The sequence below is a fragment of the Rissa tridactyla genome, chromosome 24, assembly GCF_028500815.1.
Source record: "Rissa tridactyla isolate bRisTri1 chromosome 24, bRisTri1.patW.cur.20221130, whole genome shotgun sequence".
Lineage (NCBI taxonomy): Eukaryota > Metazoa > Chordata > Aves > Charadriiformes > Laridae > Rissa > Rissa tridactyla.
The window spans coordinates 609,357-628,207 of NC_071489.1; the positions used below are offsets into that span (position 1 = coordinate 609,357).

General features: G+C 66.0%; 1 protein-coding gene across 1 annotated transcript in view; it reads right to left on the minus strand.

The window, feature by feature from the left end:
- Positions 1–642: 642 nt before the first annotated feature.
- Positions 643–18,851, minus strand: part of COL2A1 (collagen type II alpha 1 chain) — an 18,651-nt gene continuing 442 nt past the window's right edge. Inside the window, 57 exon segments of the mRNA XM_054183044.1 lie at positions 643–884; positions 1,014–1,256; positions 1,559–1,746; positions 1,882–2,170; positions 2,271–2,378; positions 2,546–2,599; positions 2,777–2,884; positions 3,004–3,057; positions 3,548–3,655; positions 3,745–3,798; positions 4,033–4,140; positions 4,539–4,646; positions 4,764–4,925; positions 5,467–5,520; positions 5,615–5,668; positions 5,770–5,877; positions 5,955–6,008; positions 6,112–6,165; positions 6,252–6,305; positions 6,416–6,469; positions 6,549–6,656; positions 6,763–6,861; positions 7,116–7,160; positions 7,262–7,315; positions 7,444–7,497; positions 7,750–7,803; positions 7,975–8,028; positions 8,113–8,211; positions 8,294–8,347; positions 9,478–9,576; positions 9,680–9,733; positions 9,836–9,943; positions 10,406–10,459; positions 12,248–12,325; positions 12,956–13,000; positions 13,187–13,285; positions 13,374–13,454; positions 13,537–13,581; positions 13,701–13,754; positions 13,889–13,900; positions 13,902–13,934; positions 14,414–14,467; positions 14,573–14,631; positions 14,735–14,783; positions 14,885–14,938; positions 15,045–15,099; positions 15,195–15,238; positions 15,486–15,563; positions 15,677–15,694; positions 15,696–15,779; positions 15,909–15,962; positions 16,103–16,135; positions 16,275–16,307; positions 16,607–16,623; positions 17,937–18,045; positions 18,047–18,138; positions 18,403–18,433. Coding sequence (XP_054039019.1) covers positions 738–884; positions 1,014–1,256; positions 1,559–1,746; positions 1,882–2,170; positions 2,271–2,378; positions 2,546–2,599; positions 2,777–2,884; positions 3,004–3,057; positions 3,548–3,655; positions 3,745–3,798; positions 4,033–4,140; positions 4,539–4,646; positions 4,764–4,925; positions 5,467–5,520; positions 5,615–5,668; positions 5,770–5,877; positions 5,955–6,008; positions 6,112–6,165; positions 6,252–6,305; positions 6,416–6,469; positions 6,549–6,656; positions 6,763–6,861; positions 7,116–7,160; positions 7,262–7,315; positions 7,444–7,497; positions 7,750–7,803; positions 7,975–8,028; positions 8,113–8,211; positions 8,294–8,347; positions 9,478–9,576; positions 9,680–9,733; positions 9,836–9,943; positions 10,406–10,459; positions 12,248–12,325; positions 12,956–13,000; positions 13,187–13,285; positions 13,374–13,454; positions 13,537–13,581; positions 13,701–13,754; positions 13,889–13,900; positions 13,902–13,934; positions 14,414–14,467; positions 14,573–14,631; positions 14,735–14,783; positions 14,885–14,938; positions 15,045–15,099; positions 15,195–15,238; positions 15,486–15,563; positions 15,677–15,694; positions 15,696–15,779; positions 15,909–15,962; positions 16,103–16,135; positions 16,275–16,307; positions 16,607–16,623; positions 17,937–18,045; positions 18,047–18,138; positions 18,403–18,433 — 4,410 coding nt within the window. The 3' untranslated portion in view covers positions 643–737.

Here is an 18,851-nt window from a genome sequence, read left to right on the forward strand (position 1 = left end):
TTTTTGTTTTTTTGTTTTTTTTTTTTATATCAACTGATGTTAAAAAATACAGACTTGTTTTACAAGAATAGCACCATTATTTTGGGGTTTTTTGTGGTTTTTTTGTTCGGTTGGTTTTTTTTTTTTTTTTTTGTACCGTGTTATATATTAGCACTCCTGCTCGTGATACACAGGGGGAGGGACGGGGTGGGGGGGGGGCGGGAGGGGATTCGTGATACCTGGATTTGCGAGATCCCTTTTGCGGGGAAGGGCCATCGTACCTGCCAGTTAAATTCCCACCTCCACCCGACCTAAAAAATAGGTCTTACAGGAAGAGAATAAATAAATAAGACCGTGGTTTGGGTTGGTTGGTTAGTTGGGTTTTTTTCTTTTTTTTTGTTTTTTTTTGGTTTTTTTTTCTTTTTTTTTTTTTTTTTTATAGAATTTCGCAGCCTGCCCCAGACGGCGTTGGAAAGCGACGGTGGTCCCCGAGGGATGGCCGTGAATCGAGGGGGCGGGGGGGGGTGTCGGTCGGTCGTTGCAGCCATTCAGTGCAGAAGTCGTAGGAGCCGTCGGAAAGTTCTCAGGTGGGTTTTTGGGGTGGTTTTGTTTAGTTTTTCTTTCATGGTATGGGGCTGGATTTTTTTAAAAAAAAAAAAAAAAAAAAAAAAAAAAAACGAAAAACAAAAAACCAAAAAAAAAAACCCCAACAAACAACAACAACAAACAAACAAACACACAAATAAAACAATTCTTTTTTACAAGAAGCAGACTGGGCCAATATCCACGCCAAACTCCTGATCGGCTCCACCAATGTCCATAGGTGCAATATCTACAATGGGCAGGCGCGAGGTCTTCTGCGACCGGTACTCAATGACTGTCTTGCCCCATTTGCCAGTGTGTTTCTGGGGAGAAAAACCAAGGAGGAAGGATGTTCTTAGACGCTCTTCAACCCTCCGAACCAACAGCGACCTCACGGGTTGAACCCCGACTCATCGGCTACCTCTTTCTCTCGCGGGCGCCCGTGGACTTACCGTGCAACCGTCCTCCAAGACGCTGTATGTGAACCTGCTGTTGCCCTCGGCTCTGATCTCCACGTCGTTGGATCCCTGGATGAGGATGGCTTTCTTCAGGTTGCCCGTCTCCTCGTCCATGTAGGCGATGCTGTTCTTGCAGTGGTAAGTGACGTTCTGGGAGCCTTCGGTGGACAAGAGGCGGAGGAAGGTCATCTGGATGTTGGCGGTGTTGGGAGCCAGGTCTTCATCGCCGTAGCTAAACTGGAGGGAGGAGGTGAGATATTAAAGTCTGGGAGCGTCACAACAACCCTATTTTCCGCCACTTCTTGAGGGGGCTTCCATGCTTTTATCTTCCTAGATGGCTGCAAAAATCACAGCCCGACTGACCCAACTCTAAGCTTTCAATATAGTCCTCTAAAACAGCTGCTCCCTCATAGAACATCCACCAACACGACCCCAAGGAAGGACGTCCCAACCCTCCACCCAGACACCCAACACCTTCCCCTGTTCGACCTCCCTTCCCGCTCCCGATACGCAGCACCGGCCCGGGGGGAGACGCTTACGTGGAAACCGCCGTTAATGGTCTCTGCGAACCAGACGTGCTTCTTGTCTTTGGTCTTGCTGGTCCACCAGTTCTTCTTGGGGATGCTGCTGGGGTTGGGGTAGACGCAGGTTTCGCCTGTCTCCATGTTGCAGAAAACTTTGATGGCGTCCAAGGTGCAGCCCTGGTTCGGGTCAATCCAGTAGTCTCCTGCGATGGGGAGGACAAACGGTGTGTGAAGAGGAGGTTTTGGTGCTCAGAGCAAAGAGCATCGTGGAGCTGCTTGTCTTCTTGAGGCTGGGGGAGAGGGACAGGAGGGGAGGAGGCGGAGATGGAGGCTCTTACCGCTCTTCCACTCGGGATGGCAAAGCTTGATGTCGCGGCAGGTCCTGGCCGGGTTCTTCTTGGAGCCCTCGGGGCTGCGGATGCTCTCAATCTGGTTGTTGAGGGACTTGAGCGTGGCGTCCACCTCGACGTCGTGCTGCCGCAGGCTGCCGGCGGCCTCGTCCGCCCGCATGTAGCGGATGGGGTCGGGGCCCTTCTCCGGCTGACCCAGACCAGCGAAAGCCGACATATCGATGCCAGTGCCAGGGGGGCCGGGAGGACCGGGGGGACCTGGGTTTCCGGGAGGACCCTATGGGAGGAAAAAGATGCAATCCTGATGGGCTGCTCTTCGAGCTGGACCTCCCCACACCCCCCCCTTTCCCTGCCCACCGATGGCATTTTTAACTCACCGCAGGACCTGGTTCCCCGCTTCGTCCGCGGGGGCCGGGGGGACCGATGGGGCCGGGCATGCCGTTGGAGCCGTCTTTGCCAGAGGGGCCGACGGGGCCGGGGGGACCCTAGGAGAGAGCCCAAAATGGGGGGGGGGGGTGTCAGGTCGTTGCAAGACCCCAGGGCCGAGAAGGTGCTGGGGAGCTGTTAGCTCCTGCCCCCGTGGAGGGGGGGCTCAAGGACAGAGGTGCCTCCTTCTCCTCTGCTGTCCCCAAATGCCACGGGCAGGACTTACCCTGGGACCGGAGGGACCGGCGGGACCAGCAGCACCTTGGTCTCCGGAGGGACCCTGAGGAGGAAGCGTGAGGGTGGATGGTCAGAGCTCCACGTCCGGCACCACGGGGGGGGCTGAGCCTTTGCGCGGGGCTTGGGGCTCCGCGGCCGCAGCCCCCCTGAAGGAGCCACATCCAGCTCCGCCGCGAGACGTGGCGGGGCTGAGCGCTGAGGTCCCAAAAACAACACTTACGGGTGGGCCGGGAAGACCCTGCAGCCCGGTGAAGCCGCGGTGGCCCTTCAGCCCTCTCTCTCCAGCCTCTCCCGTCTCACCCTTGTCACCGCGTGGCCCTTGGGGACCCTGGAAGGGGAGAAGGGGACGTGTCAGGCTGAAGGTGGCAGACCCCCCCCTTACCCAACGCGCCCCAGGACCCTGTGCATCGCACAGGAGACGTCCCCAAGGGACCCGGCGTCACTCACCGGCATGCCTCGAGCGCCAGCGGGACCCGAGGGACCCATGGGACCTTGTGCACCCTACGGAGAGAAAAGAGGGAAGTGGAAAAGGGGGCAGGAGCGCGGGACGCTGGGGGGTGCCCTGTACCTTCGGGGGTGTCCCAGCCACCCCAGAGCTGCCCTGCTGCCAGCACCGGGAATGGGCAGCTGCCGGCACCCAGCGGCATCTTTAAATACTCATCAGCGCCAAGTAACGATCCTTAGAAATAAATACCCTGGTGGATTCTCCCCGGTGCCGCCTCCCGGCTCCCCGCGCAGTGCTTGTGCGGAGGCAGAGCCCCAGCTGGGCTCCTGGTGCTCAGGAATCCTTGGGAAGACGCTCGGAGACGCTAACGGCACTCAGGGCACCTCTCAATTAGTGACAGCCGCTAACGGCACCCGCCTGGCTCTCCCCATTACTCCGAACAGCTAATTGCTCCCGGGGGGGCACTGCTAATTCTTCATTTATCTGCGCTCGGGGTGGTTTCCGTCTCCTCAAACCCAACGAGGCGTTTCCCTTGCTGCCACTCACCGTCTCGCCTCTGTCTCCTTGTTTGCCAGTGGGACCCACGGGGCCGGGAGCGCCGGGGGCACCGGGAGCGCCGGGGGCACCCACGGGGCCGGTCTCGCCACGATCACCCTGTGCCGAGACAAAGGGACGGTCAGAGCCACGGGGTTTTCGGCCGGGATGAGGGGGGATGCGGACAGCGTGCGCCGGGGGAAGCTCACCTTGACGCCGGCTGCGCCGTCTCTGCCGGGGGGGCCATCAGAGCCGGGGTTCCCCTGGGAGAAGAGGAGGAGAAATTAAGTTTTGACCCTGGGATGGGGCAGGACGGGCACAAACTCCCCTCTCAAGGCAAAAAGCACCGGCGAAAAGGTGCCAGGAGCTGAGTTATGGCGCAGGGTCAGCGATGCCCCAGAGCCGCCGTTGGGATTCCAGGGGGATGATCCCCATCCCAGCACCGACGGAGGCACCGTCCGCCTTCGCCCCCTCCCCGCGTGCCGGGTGCTGCCCACCTCTCGCCCAGGTTCGCCGGCGGGACCCGTCAGACCAGGGGGTCCCACGGGGCCGGGGGGGCCTCGGTCGCCTGCAGAGCCGGGTGCTCCTTGTTTCCCAGGTTCGCCCTAATGAAGGAGGGGGGGGAAAATAAAGCCATGAGACAACACGTGTGAGCAGGAGAGATCCCGGCGCAGCCCTTCACCCTGCAACCGCCACCTTTCAAGGCTCCCTCCGCCCAAATACGCGCCGGTTACTGCCCTGCCCGATGCCACCGGCAGCTCCTGGTTGGAAAATTGGGGTCCCTGGGGTGCTCCAGCTGCACCCGAGGGGGCTGGTGGCCGGGTAACCGGCTCATTGCAGCCCCGGGGGGGGCTTCAGCAGCCGCTGAGCTGCCGCACAGACTTCAAAGCACCCCAAATTCACGGCGCTGAGGTCGGGAAAGCCAAGCTTGGCCGCTCCGACAGCTATCGGGGCTGGGGGGGGGGATGCCGCCGCCGCCGGACAGAGGGGGGTGACAGCTCACCGATGGCCCCGGCAGCCCGGGGAAGCCTCTCTCGCCACGCTGGCCGGGAAGACCGACGATGCCGCGCTGTCCTGCCAAACCTTGGGGACCGGGGGGACCGTCGGGACCCTGCAGGGAGGCAGAGATAGGGGGGGATCAGACCCGGTGGGGCGGTGGCGCAGCACCGAGCGAGCGTGGAGGGAGGTATCTTCCCCTCCCGCCCCCACCCCCCCCCAAAAAACGTACCGCGGGGCCATCCTCGCCCGGTTCGCCTTTCTCGCCAGGGGGACCGGCAGGGCCTTGGAGACCGGGGTCACCGGCACGGCCCGGGGGACCGGCATCACCACGAGCACCCTTGGGACCATCTTTGCCAGCAGAGCCGGGGGGGCCGGGGGGACCTGGGTTACCCTGTGGGGGGGAGAAGGCGGGATTAGTACAAACGGGCGGCTTTTCCACCTTCAGCGCCCGCATCCTGGCACCTCTGCGGCTCTGGGTCGGCTCCTGGGGATGAAGACCCTCAGAAAAACCCCTTTTTATGGGCTGATGAGCTGCCGGGGGCGGGGTGGGGGCTGTTTAGCCCGGGGACCCTCCATGGCTTGGCCCCTGGCGTGGAGCGAGCAGCGTCTCCCGAGCCCCCGAACCTGGGGGATCAGCGATCCCGGCTGCCCCTGAGCGATCCTGGCTGCTCCCAAGTGATCCCAGTGGCCCCCCCCCCGCCCCCCCAGCAATCACAGTGTCCCCCAAGTGATCCCGCCTGCCCTCAAACGATTCCGGCTGCTCCCAAGTGATCCTGGTTGCCCCTGAGTCATCCCAGCTGCTCCCGAGGGATCCCAGTTCCCCAAAGTGATCCTGGCTGCTCCCAAGCCATCTTGGCTGCCCCCAAGAGATCCCGGTTGCCCCCAAGAGATCCCGGTCACCCCCAAGCGATCCCGGTTGCCCCCCGACTCACGTTAGGGCCGGGTGGTCCCACGCGGCCGGCAGCGCCGGGGAATCCGGTGGCTCCCTGGGGAAGGAGAGGAGAAGGGGGGTTCCGATGCTGCACCGCGCTCCCCCCAGCCACCCCCCACCCCGCCACAGCCCGCCCCCCCCATACTCACGGGGGGACCCTGAGCACCCCGAGCTCCTTTGGGACCAGTTACACCAGTTGGACCCTGGGCAGAGGAGGAAAAGGGGTTAGAAATGCGCCTGCCAGGCGATGCCCCAAATTTCCCAGGGACGTGGGGAATCGCCCCCCATTTCGGGCTGGACCCACCTGTGGCCCAGGTGCTCCGGAGGGACCTTGGGGACCAGGAGCACCGGCGTCACCCTTCTGCCCGGGCTCTCCTTGCTCGCCTTTGGCACCGGGTTGCCCGTCGGCACCCTGCGGGGAAGCGGCCGCCGTGAGCGGGTTGAGCCGACGCCGGACCCGTGCCGGGGGGGACGGGGCCAAATACTCACCGGGGGGCCGGCAAATCCGGCGGGACCGGGGGCACCAGGCTCACCACGCTCACCCTGCGAGGGAGAGATGGGGGTTAAATGGGGGGAGATGGGGGGAGCGAGGCCAGCGGTGGCACTGCCAGCGCTTGGGGGGCTGTGGGGGGGCGGTGGCACTTACGGGGGCACCACGGGCACCAGCGGCGCCGGATGGACCAGGGGGGCCGGATTCACCCTGGAAAAGAAGGGATGGGGAGTTGGAGGGGGGTGGGCAGCATCTCCCTCCGTCGGGAACAGCCGAGGGGCTCCCGGGGCTCTCACCTTCTCGCCGTTGGGGCCAGCGGGGCCGGGGGGACCGATGGGACCTATCAGACCCTACGGAGGAGAGACGGATGAGGACAAGGCCACCGCGAGCATCCCTCGCCGGCCAACCCGGGCATCCCTTGCCAGCCACCCCACTCCCGCCGTGGCCCCATCCCACTTACGCGTGCGCCGTCCTTTCCGGGGGCTCCCTCGGGACCCTTCTCTCCGACGTCTCCCTGAGGGGCGAGAGGGAGGTGGTGTGAGCCGAGCTGAGACCTGACGCCGCTCGGGACACCTCCGGCACCCATCACTTACCCGGTCTCCCTTGGGACCAGCGATACCGGCTGCTCCTCTCTCGCCGGGCATTCCCTGCAGCCCTGGGGGACCCTGGGCGCCATTGGGGCCGGCTGGTCCGGTTGCACCCTAAAACAAAAGGGCAGTTATTGGGGTGCCAACCCCCCCCGCTCCAGCCTCACGGCTCCGCCGGTGGCACCGAGCCACCAAGCCCTGTCCCCCCCTTGTCACCCACCTTGGGTCCGTCAGTGCCCGGCGTGCCGGGGAGCCCGCGGGGACCTTGCAGCCCTTGTGCACCGGGAGAGCCACGTTCACCGGGGAAGCCACGTTCGCCCTGGGGTGCGGGGGGGGGGGGGGGGACACACGACACAGCGTTAGGGGGCCGCGGTGAAGGTCACAACGTCCTTGGGATGAACGTCCGAGGCGAGGGGACGCGCCGCGGCAGAGGCTGAGCCCCCCCAGCACTGGAGGAGCCCATGGCGGGGGGCCAGGCTCCACCAACCCCACCGAGCCCCCCCCAAAACTCCCAAAACAGGGAGAGGCGTCCTGTCCCCGCAGCCGGCGGCGGGGGAAACGGGTGACACTTACTCTGGGACCGACGAGACCGGGGGCACCGGCTTCTCCAGGAACACCCTGCGGCGGGGGGAAAACAGAGTGGGGGGTCAACCCCGGAGGCTGCCGAGGGTCCCGACCCCCCCTTTGCAGCCTGGGAGGAGGGAAAAACGGGGCCTCACCTGATCTCCGGGTTTGCCGCTCTCTCCGGGGGGACCTGGTGGCCCGGGCAGCCCCTGTGGGGGGGACAGCAGTGGCATTAGCACGGTGGCAGCGAGACCCCCAGGGACGGGGGCTCGGGGTCACCCACGAGCATCACCCCGACCCCAGCACCCCAAATCCCCCCCCCAATCCATGTGCTCACCTGGAAGCCGGAGGGACCGGGGGCTCCTTGCTCTCCTCTCTCGCCCGCGGGACCCTGTGGGACGGACGGTGGTGAGGGACCCCGAAACTGCCCGGGGTTCGGGCTTCACTCGCCCCAGGATTTTGGGGAATCACGGGGGGATCCCGACATCCCCGCACCCCAACACCACGAGGGCCGGGGAGCGCGGAGGCTCCATCCCCAGCAGACCCGGGGGTGGTTCTTTGCCCAAATCCAGACCCCCAACCGCCCCCCAGCTCCCATTTCCAGTGGGTTTTGGCCGCGGATGACCAAGGCTGGGACACTCACGGCGGGTCCTGGGGGGCCGGCAGCTCCCGTCTCGCCATCCTTGCCAGGGAGACCCTACGGAAGAGAAAAGCCAGTCGGTGCTGAGCCCCCGGCGCGATGCTGTGGACCCCTCTCCACCCTCCGTGCCTCAGTTTCCCCACCCGCTGATCCCTCGGGGGGCTGCGATGCTGGAGGAACCCCAAAATGTCGTTTTGGGGGGACAACGAGGGAGGGAAAAGAACTCACCCGCAGACCCGGGGCACCGGGGAGTCCTTTCTCACCGGCTTTTCCGGGCTCGCCCTAGAGAGAGGACAGAGGTGACGGTGACGGGCTCCGCGCCCGGGGCCGCAGCCCCGTTTTGGGTAGAAACCGGTCAATACTCACATTAGCACCTTTGGGACCGGGGAAACCCATCACGCCGGGCTGGCCGCGAGCACCCTGCGGGCCGGGGGGACCGGGGCGGCCGTCCTCGCCGGGAGCACCCTGGGGGGAGGGGGACATCAGCAGGGACCGCGCCGGACCCCGGTGTCCCCCCCACGCCATTTCCCCACGGAGCGTCACTTACGGTTGGGCCGACTTTGCCTTGAGGACCAGCATCTCCTGGGCGGCCGGTGAGACCCTGCGGCGGAGGGAAGGAATTGTCGGGGGGGGCTGCGGTGGCCAGCCCCCAGGGTGGGGGGACACGGGGGATGCTGTCCTGCCTGGCTCCCGGCCACCGCTCTGGGCCTGGGACACCCACAGGGGTCTGTTTTACCCCAGGAGCTGCCCCCAGACGCGTCTTCGCTCACCCCAAAGAGCAGCAACCCCGAAGCGCATCTTTGCTAATTCCAAATTCATCTTAACTAACCCCAAAGAGCATCTTAATTAGCACTGAAGAACACCTTAATTAGCACTGAAGAGCATCTTTGTTAACCCCCCAGAGCATCTTCGCTAACCCCCGAGAGCATCCGAACCCCCAAAGAGCATCTTCACCGCGAGGGGCATCTTTGCTCCCCCCAAATACATCTGTTAACCCCCAAGAACTTCTTAATTATCACCAAGCAGCAGCTTCGCAAACCCCAAGTTGCACCTTCTCTAACCCCAAATGCATCTTTGAGAACCCTGAAGAGCATCTTCGCGAGCAAAGAGCATCTTCGCTAACCCCAAAGAATGTCTTGATTAGCCCCTGAACCTGATTAGCCCCTGATTAGCAGCTGAACCCACCCCAAAGGGCACCTCAATGCCAAGGAGCCGCTGGGCTAACCCCAAAAGCACCTTATGCACCCCAAAAGTACTTTATGTGCACCCCAAAAGCACCTTATCCACCCCAAAAGCCCTTTAACCAGCTCCAAAAGCACCTTATTGACCCCAAAAGCACCTTAATCCACCCCAAGAGCACCTTATCGACACCCCAAAAGCACCTTATCCACCCCAAAAGTCCTTTAACCAGCTCCAAAAGCACCTCATTGACCCCAAAAGCCCCTTATCTACCCCAAAAGCCCTTTAACCGGCTCCAAAAGCACCTTATTGGCCCCAAAAGCACCTTAATCCACCCCAAAAGCACCTTATCGACACCCCAAAAGCACCTTCGCTGACCCCCAAGAGCCTCCTGGCTGACCCCAGCAGGTCCCCCCCCCAGCGTCACCACCGTCCCCACACGGTCCTGCCCTGCCAGCGCAGGGGGGAGCCCCCATCCAGGCTCCCCCCCCCCACCCCCCATCTCTGCGCCATGTTGGGGGTGCAGGATGTGACCCCCCCCCCGGCTCTTACCCTGGCTCCGGGCAGCCCGGGCTCTCCGGGACGCCCGGGGTCACCGGTGGCTCCCTTGGGACCCGCCAGGCCAGCGGGGCCACGCTCGCCCGGAGCACCCTGCGCGGGGGGAGAAGGGGTGAGTTTGGGGGTTCAGGGGGGGCAGGGGGGTCATCCCCATGGACACCCCCCCTCCGCCCCCGTCACGACCCCGAGGTCCCACCTTGGGTCCAGCCAGCCCGTCCTGCCCGGGGAAGCCGCGATTGCCGGGAGCACCCTATGGAGGAAGAGGAGGAGGAGTGAAGTCGGGGGGGGGGAGGAAGGTTTTGGGGGGCAGCACCTCGCTGCTGGGGGGGTGCGGTGGGGGGGGGCCACGCACCCTCTCTCCAGGTGGTCCCACGGGGCCGGCAGCACCCGGTTCACCGCGGGCTCCTCTCTTGCCTTCCTCGCCAGCCGGCCCGGGGGCACCTTGGGGTCCTGCGGGTCCCTGAGGAAGAGGAGGAAAAGGGGTCACGAGGAGCCTTCCTCCCTCCCCCACCCCCCACCCCCGACACCCCCCAATAAATGCGCCCCCCCGCCGCGTCCCAGGGGTGCGGGGCAGGAGCCCCTCGCCGTGCCACGTGTCCCGCTGGCGCCGGGGCTCGGCGGCCACCGCGGCGGGGATCCGGCCCCTCGTATTGAGGCTGGTTAATGAAGCGAGGGGGGAATGTCCCCGGCGGGGGGGGACACGAACACAGCGGCTATTGTTCCCCCGGGGGAGGGGGGGACGCTGCCCCTCGAGGGGCCTCGTTAGGGGAAGAGGTTCGTTAGACGCCGAGGAGACGCGGGGGCCCCGAGCGAGGGGCCGCGGGACGGACCCCCGGCCAGGCGGGGGGCGCGGGGGGCGCTGGCTGTGCCGTGTCCCGTCGTCCCCGTCCCCGTCCCTGTCCCCCCCCCTGCCAGGACTCACCGTCTCGCCCTTCGGTCCCTGCTCGCCTTTGAAGCCCGCGATGCCGGGTTCTCCCTGGGGACAGAGAGGACGGTGGGGGACAGGGCTACAGCGTCCCCACGGCTGGCCCCGGCCCCGGTCCCTTCTCCCGGACGTGGCCCCGACGTCCTGCTTGTCCCCATCCCCATCCCTGTCCCCATCCTGTCCCCATCCGTGTCCCCATCCTGTCCCCATCCCTGTCCCCATCCCGTCCCCATCCCTGTCCCCATCCCTATCCCATCCCCATCCTGTCCCCATCCCTGTCCCCATCCCGTCCCCATCCCGTCCCCATCCCTATCCCATCCCCATCCTGTCCCCAACCCAGCCTTGTCCCGACCTCCACTCCCATCAGCATCCCTGTACCCATCCCTGTCCCCATCCCTATCCCATCCCCACCCTGTCCTCATCCTTGTCCCCATCCCGTCCCCACCCCATCCCCATCCTGTCCCCAACCCAGCCTCGTCCTCACCTTCACTCCATCACCTTCCCATCCTTGTCCCCATCCTTGTCCCCTTTCCTATCCCCATTCTGTCCCCATCCTTATCATTGTCCCCATCCTGTCCCCATCCTTGTTCCCATCCCATCCCCATCCTATTCCCATCCCTGTCCCCATCCCGTCCCCATCCTGTCCCCATCCCTATCATTGTCACCATCCTGTCCCCATCCTTGTCCCCACCCCATCCTATTCCCATCCCTGTCCCCTTCCTGTTCCCAACCTGTCCCCATCCCTATCGTTGTCCCCATCCTGTCCCCCTCCTTGTTCCCATCCTGTCCCCATCCTATTCCCATCCCTCTCCCCATCCTGTCCCCATCCTATTCCCATCCCTGTCCCCATCATGTCCCCAACCTGTCCCCATCCCTATCGTTGTCCCCATCCTGTCCCCATCCCTGTCCCCATCCCATCCCCTCTCCTGTCCTCATCTTCATTCCCATCCCCCATTCCTGCTCCCGTCTTTGTCCCCACCCCATCCCTGTCCCCATCCCTGTCTCCTTCCCTTGCCCACCCTCATCCCTGTCCCCACCTTCCCGTCCCCATCTGTCCCCATCCCTTTTCCTCTCCCCAACTCCTGTCCTCATTCCTGACCCCACTCTCAACCCTGTCCTTGTCCCCATCCCTGTCCCCATCCCCATCTGCATCCCAGTCCTCTGACCTGTCCCTATTGTCCCATCCCCATCATCTCCGTCCCCATCCCCATCTCATCCCATCCCCGTTCCCATCCTCACCCCGTCCCTGTCCTTGTCCCAGTCCCCATCCCGTCCCTGTCCCCATTCATGCCCATGTCCCCATCCCCATCCCTGTCCCTGTCCCTGTCCCCATCCCATCTCCATCCAGTCCCCATCCCTCCCGTCCCCACTCTTGTCCCTTCCCCATTCTCACCCCATCCTGTCCCTGTCCCCATCCTCACCTCATCCCTGTCCCCATCCCTGTCCCCATCCCATCTCCATCCTGTCCCTGTCCCCATCCCTGTCCCCATCCTCACCTCATCCCTGTCCCCATCCCTGTCCCCATCCCATCCCGTCCCCATCCCATCTCCATCCTGTCCCTGTCCCCATCCCCGTCCCCACCCCATCCCGTCCCCATCCCCTTTGGGGACCAGACGCAGGTGACCTGGGAGTGACCCACGGGTGACTGGGGAGGGGACACCCCCGGCCCCGGGCGATGGGGGCGTGGCCCGTGGCAGAGTGGGCGGGGCGTGTCCCGGAGTGGGCGTGGTCTGTGGTATAGTGGGCGGGGCCACGTGTCGGTGGGCGGGGCCAGGGCCGCCGTCCCCGTCTCGGGGGGCTCCCGGGGGGGCTCTTACCGTCTGTCCCTTGGGTCCCAGCGGGCCGGTGGCACCCTGAGGTCCGGGGGGGGCCGCGGGGGCCGGGGAAGCCTGGAGCGCCGGCGATGCCCGGGGCGCCCTGCGGGAGCCGGACGCGTCCGGGGGGGGCACGGCACGGCCCGCGTCCCCCACTGTCCCCTCGTCCCCCTGTGTCCTCCCGCCCCCCCCCCAGCGTCCCCTGTGTCGCCGGATCTGCCAGCACCCTCGCGTCCCCCAGCACCTCGTGTCCCACACCGTCCTCGCAGCCCCAGCACCTCCCAGCATCCCCAGTGTCCCCCAGCGTCCCCAGTGTCCCCTCCGCGTCCCCGTGTCCCACATGCAGCCCACAACCCCCAGCACCCCCCAGTGTCCCCCAGCACCTCCAGTGTCCCCAGTGTCCCCTCCGCGTCCCCGTGTCCCACATGCAGTCCACAACACCCAGCGTCCCCATGTCCCCCAGCACCCCCAGTGTCCCCTCCGTGCCCCCATGTCCCCCAGCGTCCCCATGTCCCCCAGCATCCCCCAGTATCTCCCAGCACCCCACGCCCCCCCGCATCCCGCATCCTCCTACCCCCAGCATCCTCCCGCATCCCCGTGTCCCCGTGTGTCCCCACACCCCAGCCCAACCCTTGGCAGCCCCTCCCCACCCAGGGCCAGACCCCTCCCGAGTCCCGGCCCCCCCAGGGGCTCCGGACACCTTGTCCTCGTCCCCGTCCCCAGCCATACTCACCGCCGAGCCCTTTGCGCCGGGGATGCCGTCAGTCCCTGGGTTACCCTACGAGAAGACCCCCCCCGTGCCTCAGTTTCCCCGCCGCCAAGCAGAGGACGACCCCGTGCCCCCCCCACTCGCAGGATCAGCCCCGTTCCTGTGGCTCCCAGGCCAGGGGACATGTGGGGACAAGCCACTGCGTTGCGGGGGGGGGGGGGGTTACGGACACACACAGGGGGTGATGGCACTTACGGGGGCACCAGCGGGGCCAGGAGAGCCGGGGGTACCGGATTCACCGCGGGGGCCCTGGGCACCCTCGGGACCTCGTGCTCCGGTGGGACCAGCTTCACCCTGGGGGGAGAGAGATGGGGTGAGGGGGGGGGGGCAGGCAGCACCGTGCCTCAGTTTCCCCCGCTGGGACCAGTCCCTTCCCCCTTACCTTCGAGCCGGGGGCGCCGGGGAAGCCGGGGGCTCCTGCTGGGCCGACGGGTCCCCTGGGGGGTGAGAAGAGCGTCAGGGTCTGCCCAGGCTTTTGGGGGGGTCCCAGGGGACCCCGTTGTCCCCCACTGGGGTGACACGGGGTCCGGCAGCCCTTTACTTACAGGGGGTCCAGCCGGGCCGGGGAGACCGTCGTTGCCACGAGCACCCTGGGGGGAGACGGCAGCAGGAGTCACGGGGGGCACCGTGCGGGGACGGGGGACCCCCACCCGCCGGCGGCCCCCTGCCACCGGGGTGCCACCGGGGACCCGGGTGGCATCACACTCACCGCAGCACCGGAGGGGCCGGGACGTCCTCTCTCTCCGGGCAGCCCGCGGGGACCCTGGGGGGGGACACGGTGGTGGGTCGGGCTCTGCGCTGCCCGGCCTGGGGCTGGGGGGGGGGGGGATACAACACCCTCCCCCCACACACACCCCCCGTGCCTCAGTTTCCCCCTTCCCCAGCCCAAAGACTCACCATGGGGCCGGGGGGAGCCGTTCTCGCCAGGTGACCCCGATTCGCCCTGTGGGGACGGGCAGAGGCTGAGCCCGGAGTGGAGAATCCCGCAGCCCCGAGGCCACGGGGACGGTCACCCCCACAGCCCCGATGCCACGGGGATGGTCACCCCGCAGGCCCGAGGCCACAGGGACCGTCACCCCACGGCCACGGGGACGGTCCACCCCGCAGCCCCAGGGACGGTCACCCCGCAGCCCCGACACCATGAGGATGGTCACCCTGCAGCCCCAACACCATGGTGATGGTCACCCCACCAGCCCTGATGCCACAGGGATGGTCACCCCCGCCAGCCCCGAGGCCGTGGGGATGGTCACCTTGCTCACCCAATGCCACGGGGACGGTCACCCCCGCCAGCCCCGACGCCATAGGGGTGGGTCACTCTGCCACCCCCAACGCCGTGGGGACGGTCATCCCGCCAGCCCTGACACCACGGGGACGGTCATCCCGCCAGCCCCGAGGCCACGGGGACGGTCACCCAACACTGACCTTGGCTCCAGGAGCCCCTGCCTCTCCCTTGGCGCCGTCCAAGCCGGGGTAGCCCTGGGGACAGAGAGATGGGGGGGGTCACCCTCTGTGCCACCGGCTGATGGGGACACTGGGGGTGCTGGGGCGGGGGGGGGCGCACACACACACACACACACTTACCCGGTGGCCTTTCACTCCGGGGAGTCCGGGTGTCCCGGGGAAGCCACGAGCACCCTGTGAGCAGGCGGAGAGAAAAGCGGGTTGGGGACAAGGAGGGGACACGGAGGGGGGCTCCATCCCCAGGCGGGGGTCGGATCCAGCCCAGAGCTGCCTTACCTGGGGGGCCGGGGGGGCCGCGCTCGCCGGATTTGCCGGGTTTTCCTGTCTCACCCTGCGGGGAAATGAGATGGGGGGGGACAAAATCACCCTTTGGCCTCTGGTCGGGGCCACAGCTGCAACGAGCTGCCCGTTCTCAGCCGGGGTTTGACTCACATCGTCACCGGGTTTCCCAGGAGGTCCCGGCGGTCCCCGGGGACCCATCGGACCCTAAAGGGGGACAGAGAGACAGCGGGTGAGTGGCGGCTGGTGGGTGGCGTGTCCCCAAGAAGGGGGGTTTAGCGGGGGGGGGACGGGGAAGGGGGGGGACACTCACAGCAGCGCCGGGCTCGCCGGGCTCACCGGGGTTGCCTTGAAATCCTTGGGGTCCCCTGGGAAGGAGACGGTGGCATCAGCGGGGCGGCGGGTGACCACCCAGAGACCCCCGCGCCTGGCAGGGACCGGGGCGGGGGGGCGGGTACTTACGGGAGCACCTGAAGGTCCGGGGGGGCCGCGGGGTCCCATGGGGCCCTGGTGGGGGGGGAGGAGAGACAACAGTGTCATGGCAGGGGGGGGCAAGGTAAGGTGGCTGCCGCCCCCCCCCCATCACCCGCCAAATCAGGGGGAGTCCCCCCAAAAGGGGAGGGGTGGGCGACGCAGGGTCCCCCATGTCACAAGAGGGGACCCGCCGCCGCGTCCCCCTGGAGGGGAGGGGGGGTGGGGGGGGAGGGTGGGGGGTTGTGGGGGGGGTCCCGGTGTAGGGGGGGGGGGGTCTTACCATGGGTCCCTGCATGACGCCCAGCTGCGCGCCTCCAGCCTTCTCGTCGAAGCCACCCGCCATCTGAGCCGCGAAGTTCTGCGAGGGGCAGGGGGCTGAGCACGCCGGCCCGCCCCCAAAACCCCTCCTTTCCCCCCAAAAAACATCCCCCCACCCCCCACCCCACCCCCCACCCCCCCTCCGATACTCACCCCACCGAGGCCGGGGGGGGCCGGGAGGTCCGGGGGGACCGGGAGGGCCGGGATTTCCAGGGGTGCCGGGTTCTCCATCCCTGCCCCGGGGGCCGGGAGCACCCTGTGGGGGAAGGCGAAAAGCAGGGTGTCATCCATGCAGCGAGTGCGACAGTTCTCTGCAGCACCCCACCGCTGCCGGGGGGGGGTGGGGGGACGGTTTGCTGGGGGGGGGGGCGGTGTGTGCTCTCACCTTCTCCCCCTTCTCGCCGCGGTCCCCTCGTTGTCCCTGCTCGCCTGCGGGACCCTGCGAGAGGAAAGGGGTGGGGGGGGGTGGTTCAGCTCTCCCCGCCTCCCCCCCCCCCTCCGTCCCCGCCCCCCCCCCATATCCCCCCAACCCCCTCCCACAAATATTCCAGCAATTCGCCCGGAGAAACGCGTTCCCACCTGTGGTCCCGGAGGCCCTCGGGGTCCTACGACCTGTTGGGGGGGGGGAACGACACAAGGGTGGGATGAGACGGGCGCAGGTGGGGACCCCCCCCCCCCAACCCCGAATCATCCCCCCCAGTGGCAGGGCCCCCCCGTTTTGGGGGGTGTCACCCCCACCTGGGGCACTTACATCTTTAATGTCACCGGGTTCGCCCTTCTGTCCCTGCAAGGCAAAGGGTGGGGTGAGCCAAGGGGGGGACACAACACCCACAATCACCCCCCCCCCCCAATTCCACGCCCCTCAAGGTGACAAAACCCCCCAGGAGGGCAACAAACCGCCCCCCCCCCCCCCCCCCCGCGAGGTGACAAACCCCCCTGGGAGGTGACACCCCCCAAGCCACTTGCCCCACGCAGACGCCATCGGGTCCTGCCTTGACACCCCCCCCCCCCCACCCCGTTTTGGGGGCAAAACCCCAGGAAATTGGGACCGCGGGGGGGGGGGGGGACGGACACCAGCCTCACCTTGGGGCCAGGTTGCCCTGTTGGAAAAACAAAAATAAAGAGAAATTAGAGGGGGGGGGACACGCTGGGACACACACACACACACACACACACGTGACATCGTCCCCATCCCGGGGGGGGGGTGGTGGTGCTCCGAGGGGGGGCCTGTGGGGCCAAACCGGGGGGCGCAGGAGCGCGGGGGCTCCCCCGAAGCGGGGCAGTGCGGTGAGGGGGGGGGGGCGCGCGAAGCGGGGTTCAGCATGCAGGAGCGGGGCCGTTTTTTTGGGGGGGGGGGGGGGGGGGGCGCAGCTGGGGGGGTGCTCAACCCTCCCCCCCCCGCCCCCGCCCCGCCATGGGGGCAGAGAAAGGTTAAAAAAGGCAACTTTGGGGTTTTGGGGGTTGGGGGTCCCAGCCCTTCCCTGGGGGGGGGGGAGTATTTTGGGGTGAATTATCACCGTTTTGGGGATGGAAACACCATTTGAAAATCCCTTTTGCCAAGATGCCCAGGGGGGGAGGGGGGGGGGGGTGGGGGGGCAAGGCCATGGTGTGTCCCCCCCCCCATCCTTCCCCTGCACCCCAAACTCATCCGCTTTTGAGGAATTTCATTAAAAAACACCCCAACCCCCCCCCTCCACCCCCCCCCCCCAGGCTTTGAAACTGCCATTTGGGGTTAAAGAAAAAAGAAAAAAAAGAGATTTTTTCCACCCTGGGACAAATTTTTTTACCCCCCTGGTTGCGGGGGGAGGGCGGGGGAGGGGGGGAGGCAAGTTGCCATGGATGTCCCTGTCCCCCCCCCCCCCCAAAAAATCCCATCCATGGGCTGCGTAATTTATTTATTAATGAAAGGAGAGAATAAATAAATTACAAGCGCCGGGCTGGGCAGTGGGACGTGTGGGGCAGCACTCTCCCTGCCCCACAGCTCCCCAGGGATGGCCCCCCCCCCACCCCAAAATCCCATCCATGGGCCGGGTAATTTATTTATTAATGAAATAAGGGAAATAAATAAATTACAAGCGCTGGGCCGGTCAGTGGGGCGGATGGGGCAGGACTTTCCGAAGGGGAATGTGGGGCTGGGCCAGACCCGCAGCTCCCCATGGATGTGTGTCCCGTGTCGTCGTCCCCCCCCAAAAATCCCATCCATGGGCCGGGTAATTTATTTATTAATGAAATAAGGGAAATAAATAAATTACAAGCGCTGGGCCGGTCAGTGGGGCACTTTCCAAAGGGGATTTCGGGGCTGGGGACAGACCCTCAGCTCCCCATGGATGTGTCCCCCCCCTCTCTAAAAATCCCATCCATGGGCCGGGTAATTTATTTATTAATGAAATAAGGGAAATAAATAAATTACAACCGCTGGGCTGGTCAGTGGGGCATATGGGGCAGCACTCTCCGAAGGGGATTTCGGGGCTGGGACAGTCCCGCAGCTCCTCGCAGATGATCTCGTCGCAGAGGACGGTCCCCCGTGTCACACACACAGATGCGGCAGGGCTCCGGCTTCCACACGTCCTTATCGCGATAGCGCTGCCCCTCCTGCAGGCAGCTGCCCGCCTCGGCTGCGGGGAGAAGCCAGCGGGGTGGGGGGGGGAGCGGGGGGGGGGGGGGCATCACCCACCCCCAGGGGGGTGGCAGGGGACCGCGGTCACCCGTGATGGAGGTGGTGGGGAGAAGCCGGCTGGGGATGCGGGGTGGGGGGGGGGGACAGGGACAGGGCGGGGTGGCATCACCCCCCAGGGGTGGCAGGGGGCTGTGGCACCCAGGGAGAAGCCAGTTGGGGATGGTGGGGGGGGGGGGACAGGGACAGGGCGGGGTGGCATCACCCCCCAGGGGTGGCAGGGGGACCTCGGTCACCTGGGGAGAAGCCAACTGGGGACCGGGGGGAGGGACAGGGGACAGGGCAGGGTGGCATCACCCCCCAGGGGGGTGGCAGGGGGACAGTGGTCACCTCTGATGGAGGTGGTGGGGAGAAGCCAGCTGGGCACGCAGGGGGGGACAGGGACACGGTGGGGTGGCATCACCCCCAGGTGGTGGCAGGGGACCGCGGTCACCCGTGATGGAGGTGGTGGCAAGAACAGGGACACGGTGGGGTGGCATCACCCCCAGGGGTGGCAGGGGACCATGGTCACCCGGGGAGAAGCCAGCTGGGGATGGGGCAAGGGGGACAGGGACACGGCGGGGTGGCATCACCCCCGGGTGGTGGCAGGGGACCGCGGTCACCCGTGATGGAGGTGGTGGGGAGAACAGGGACATGGCGGGGTGGCATCACCCC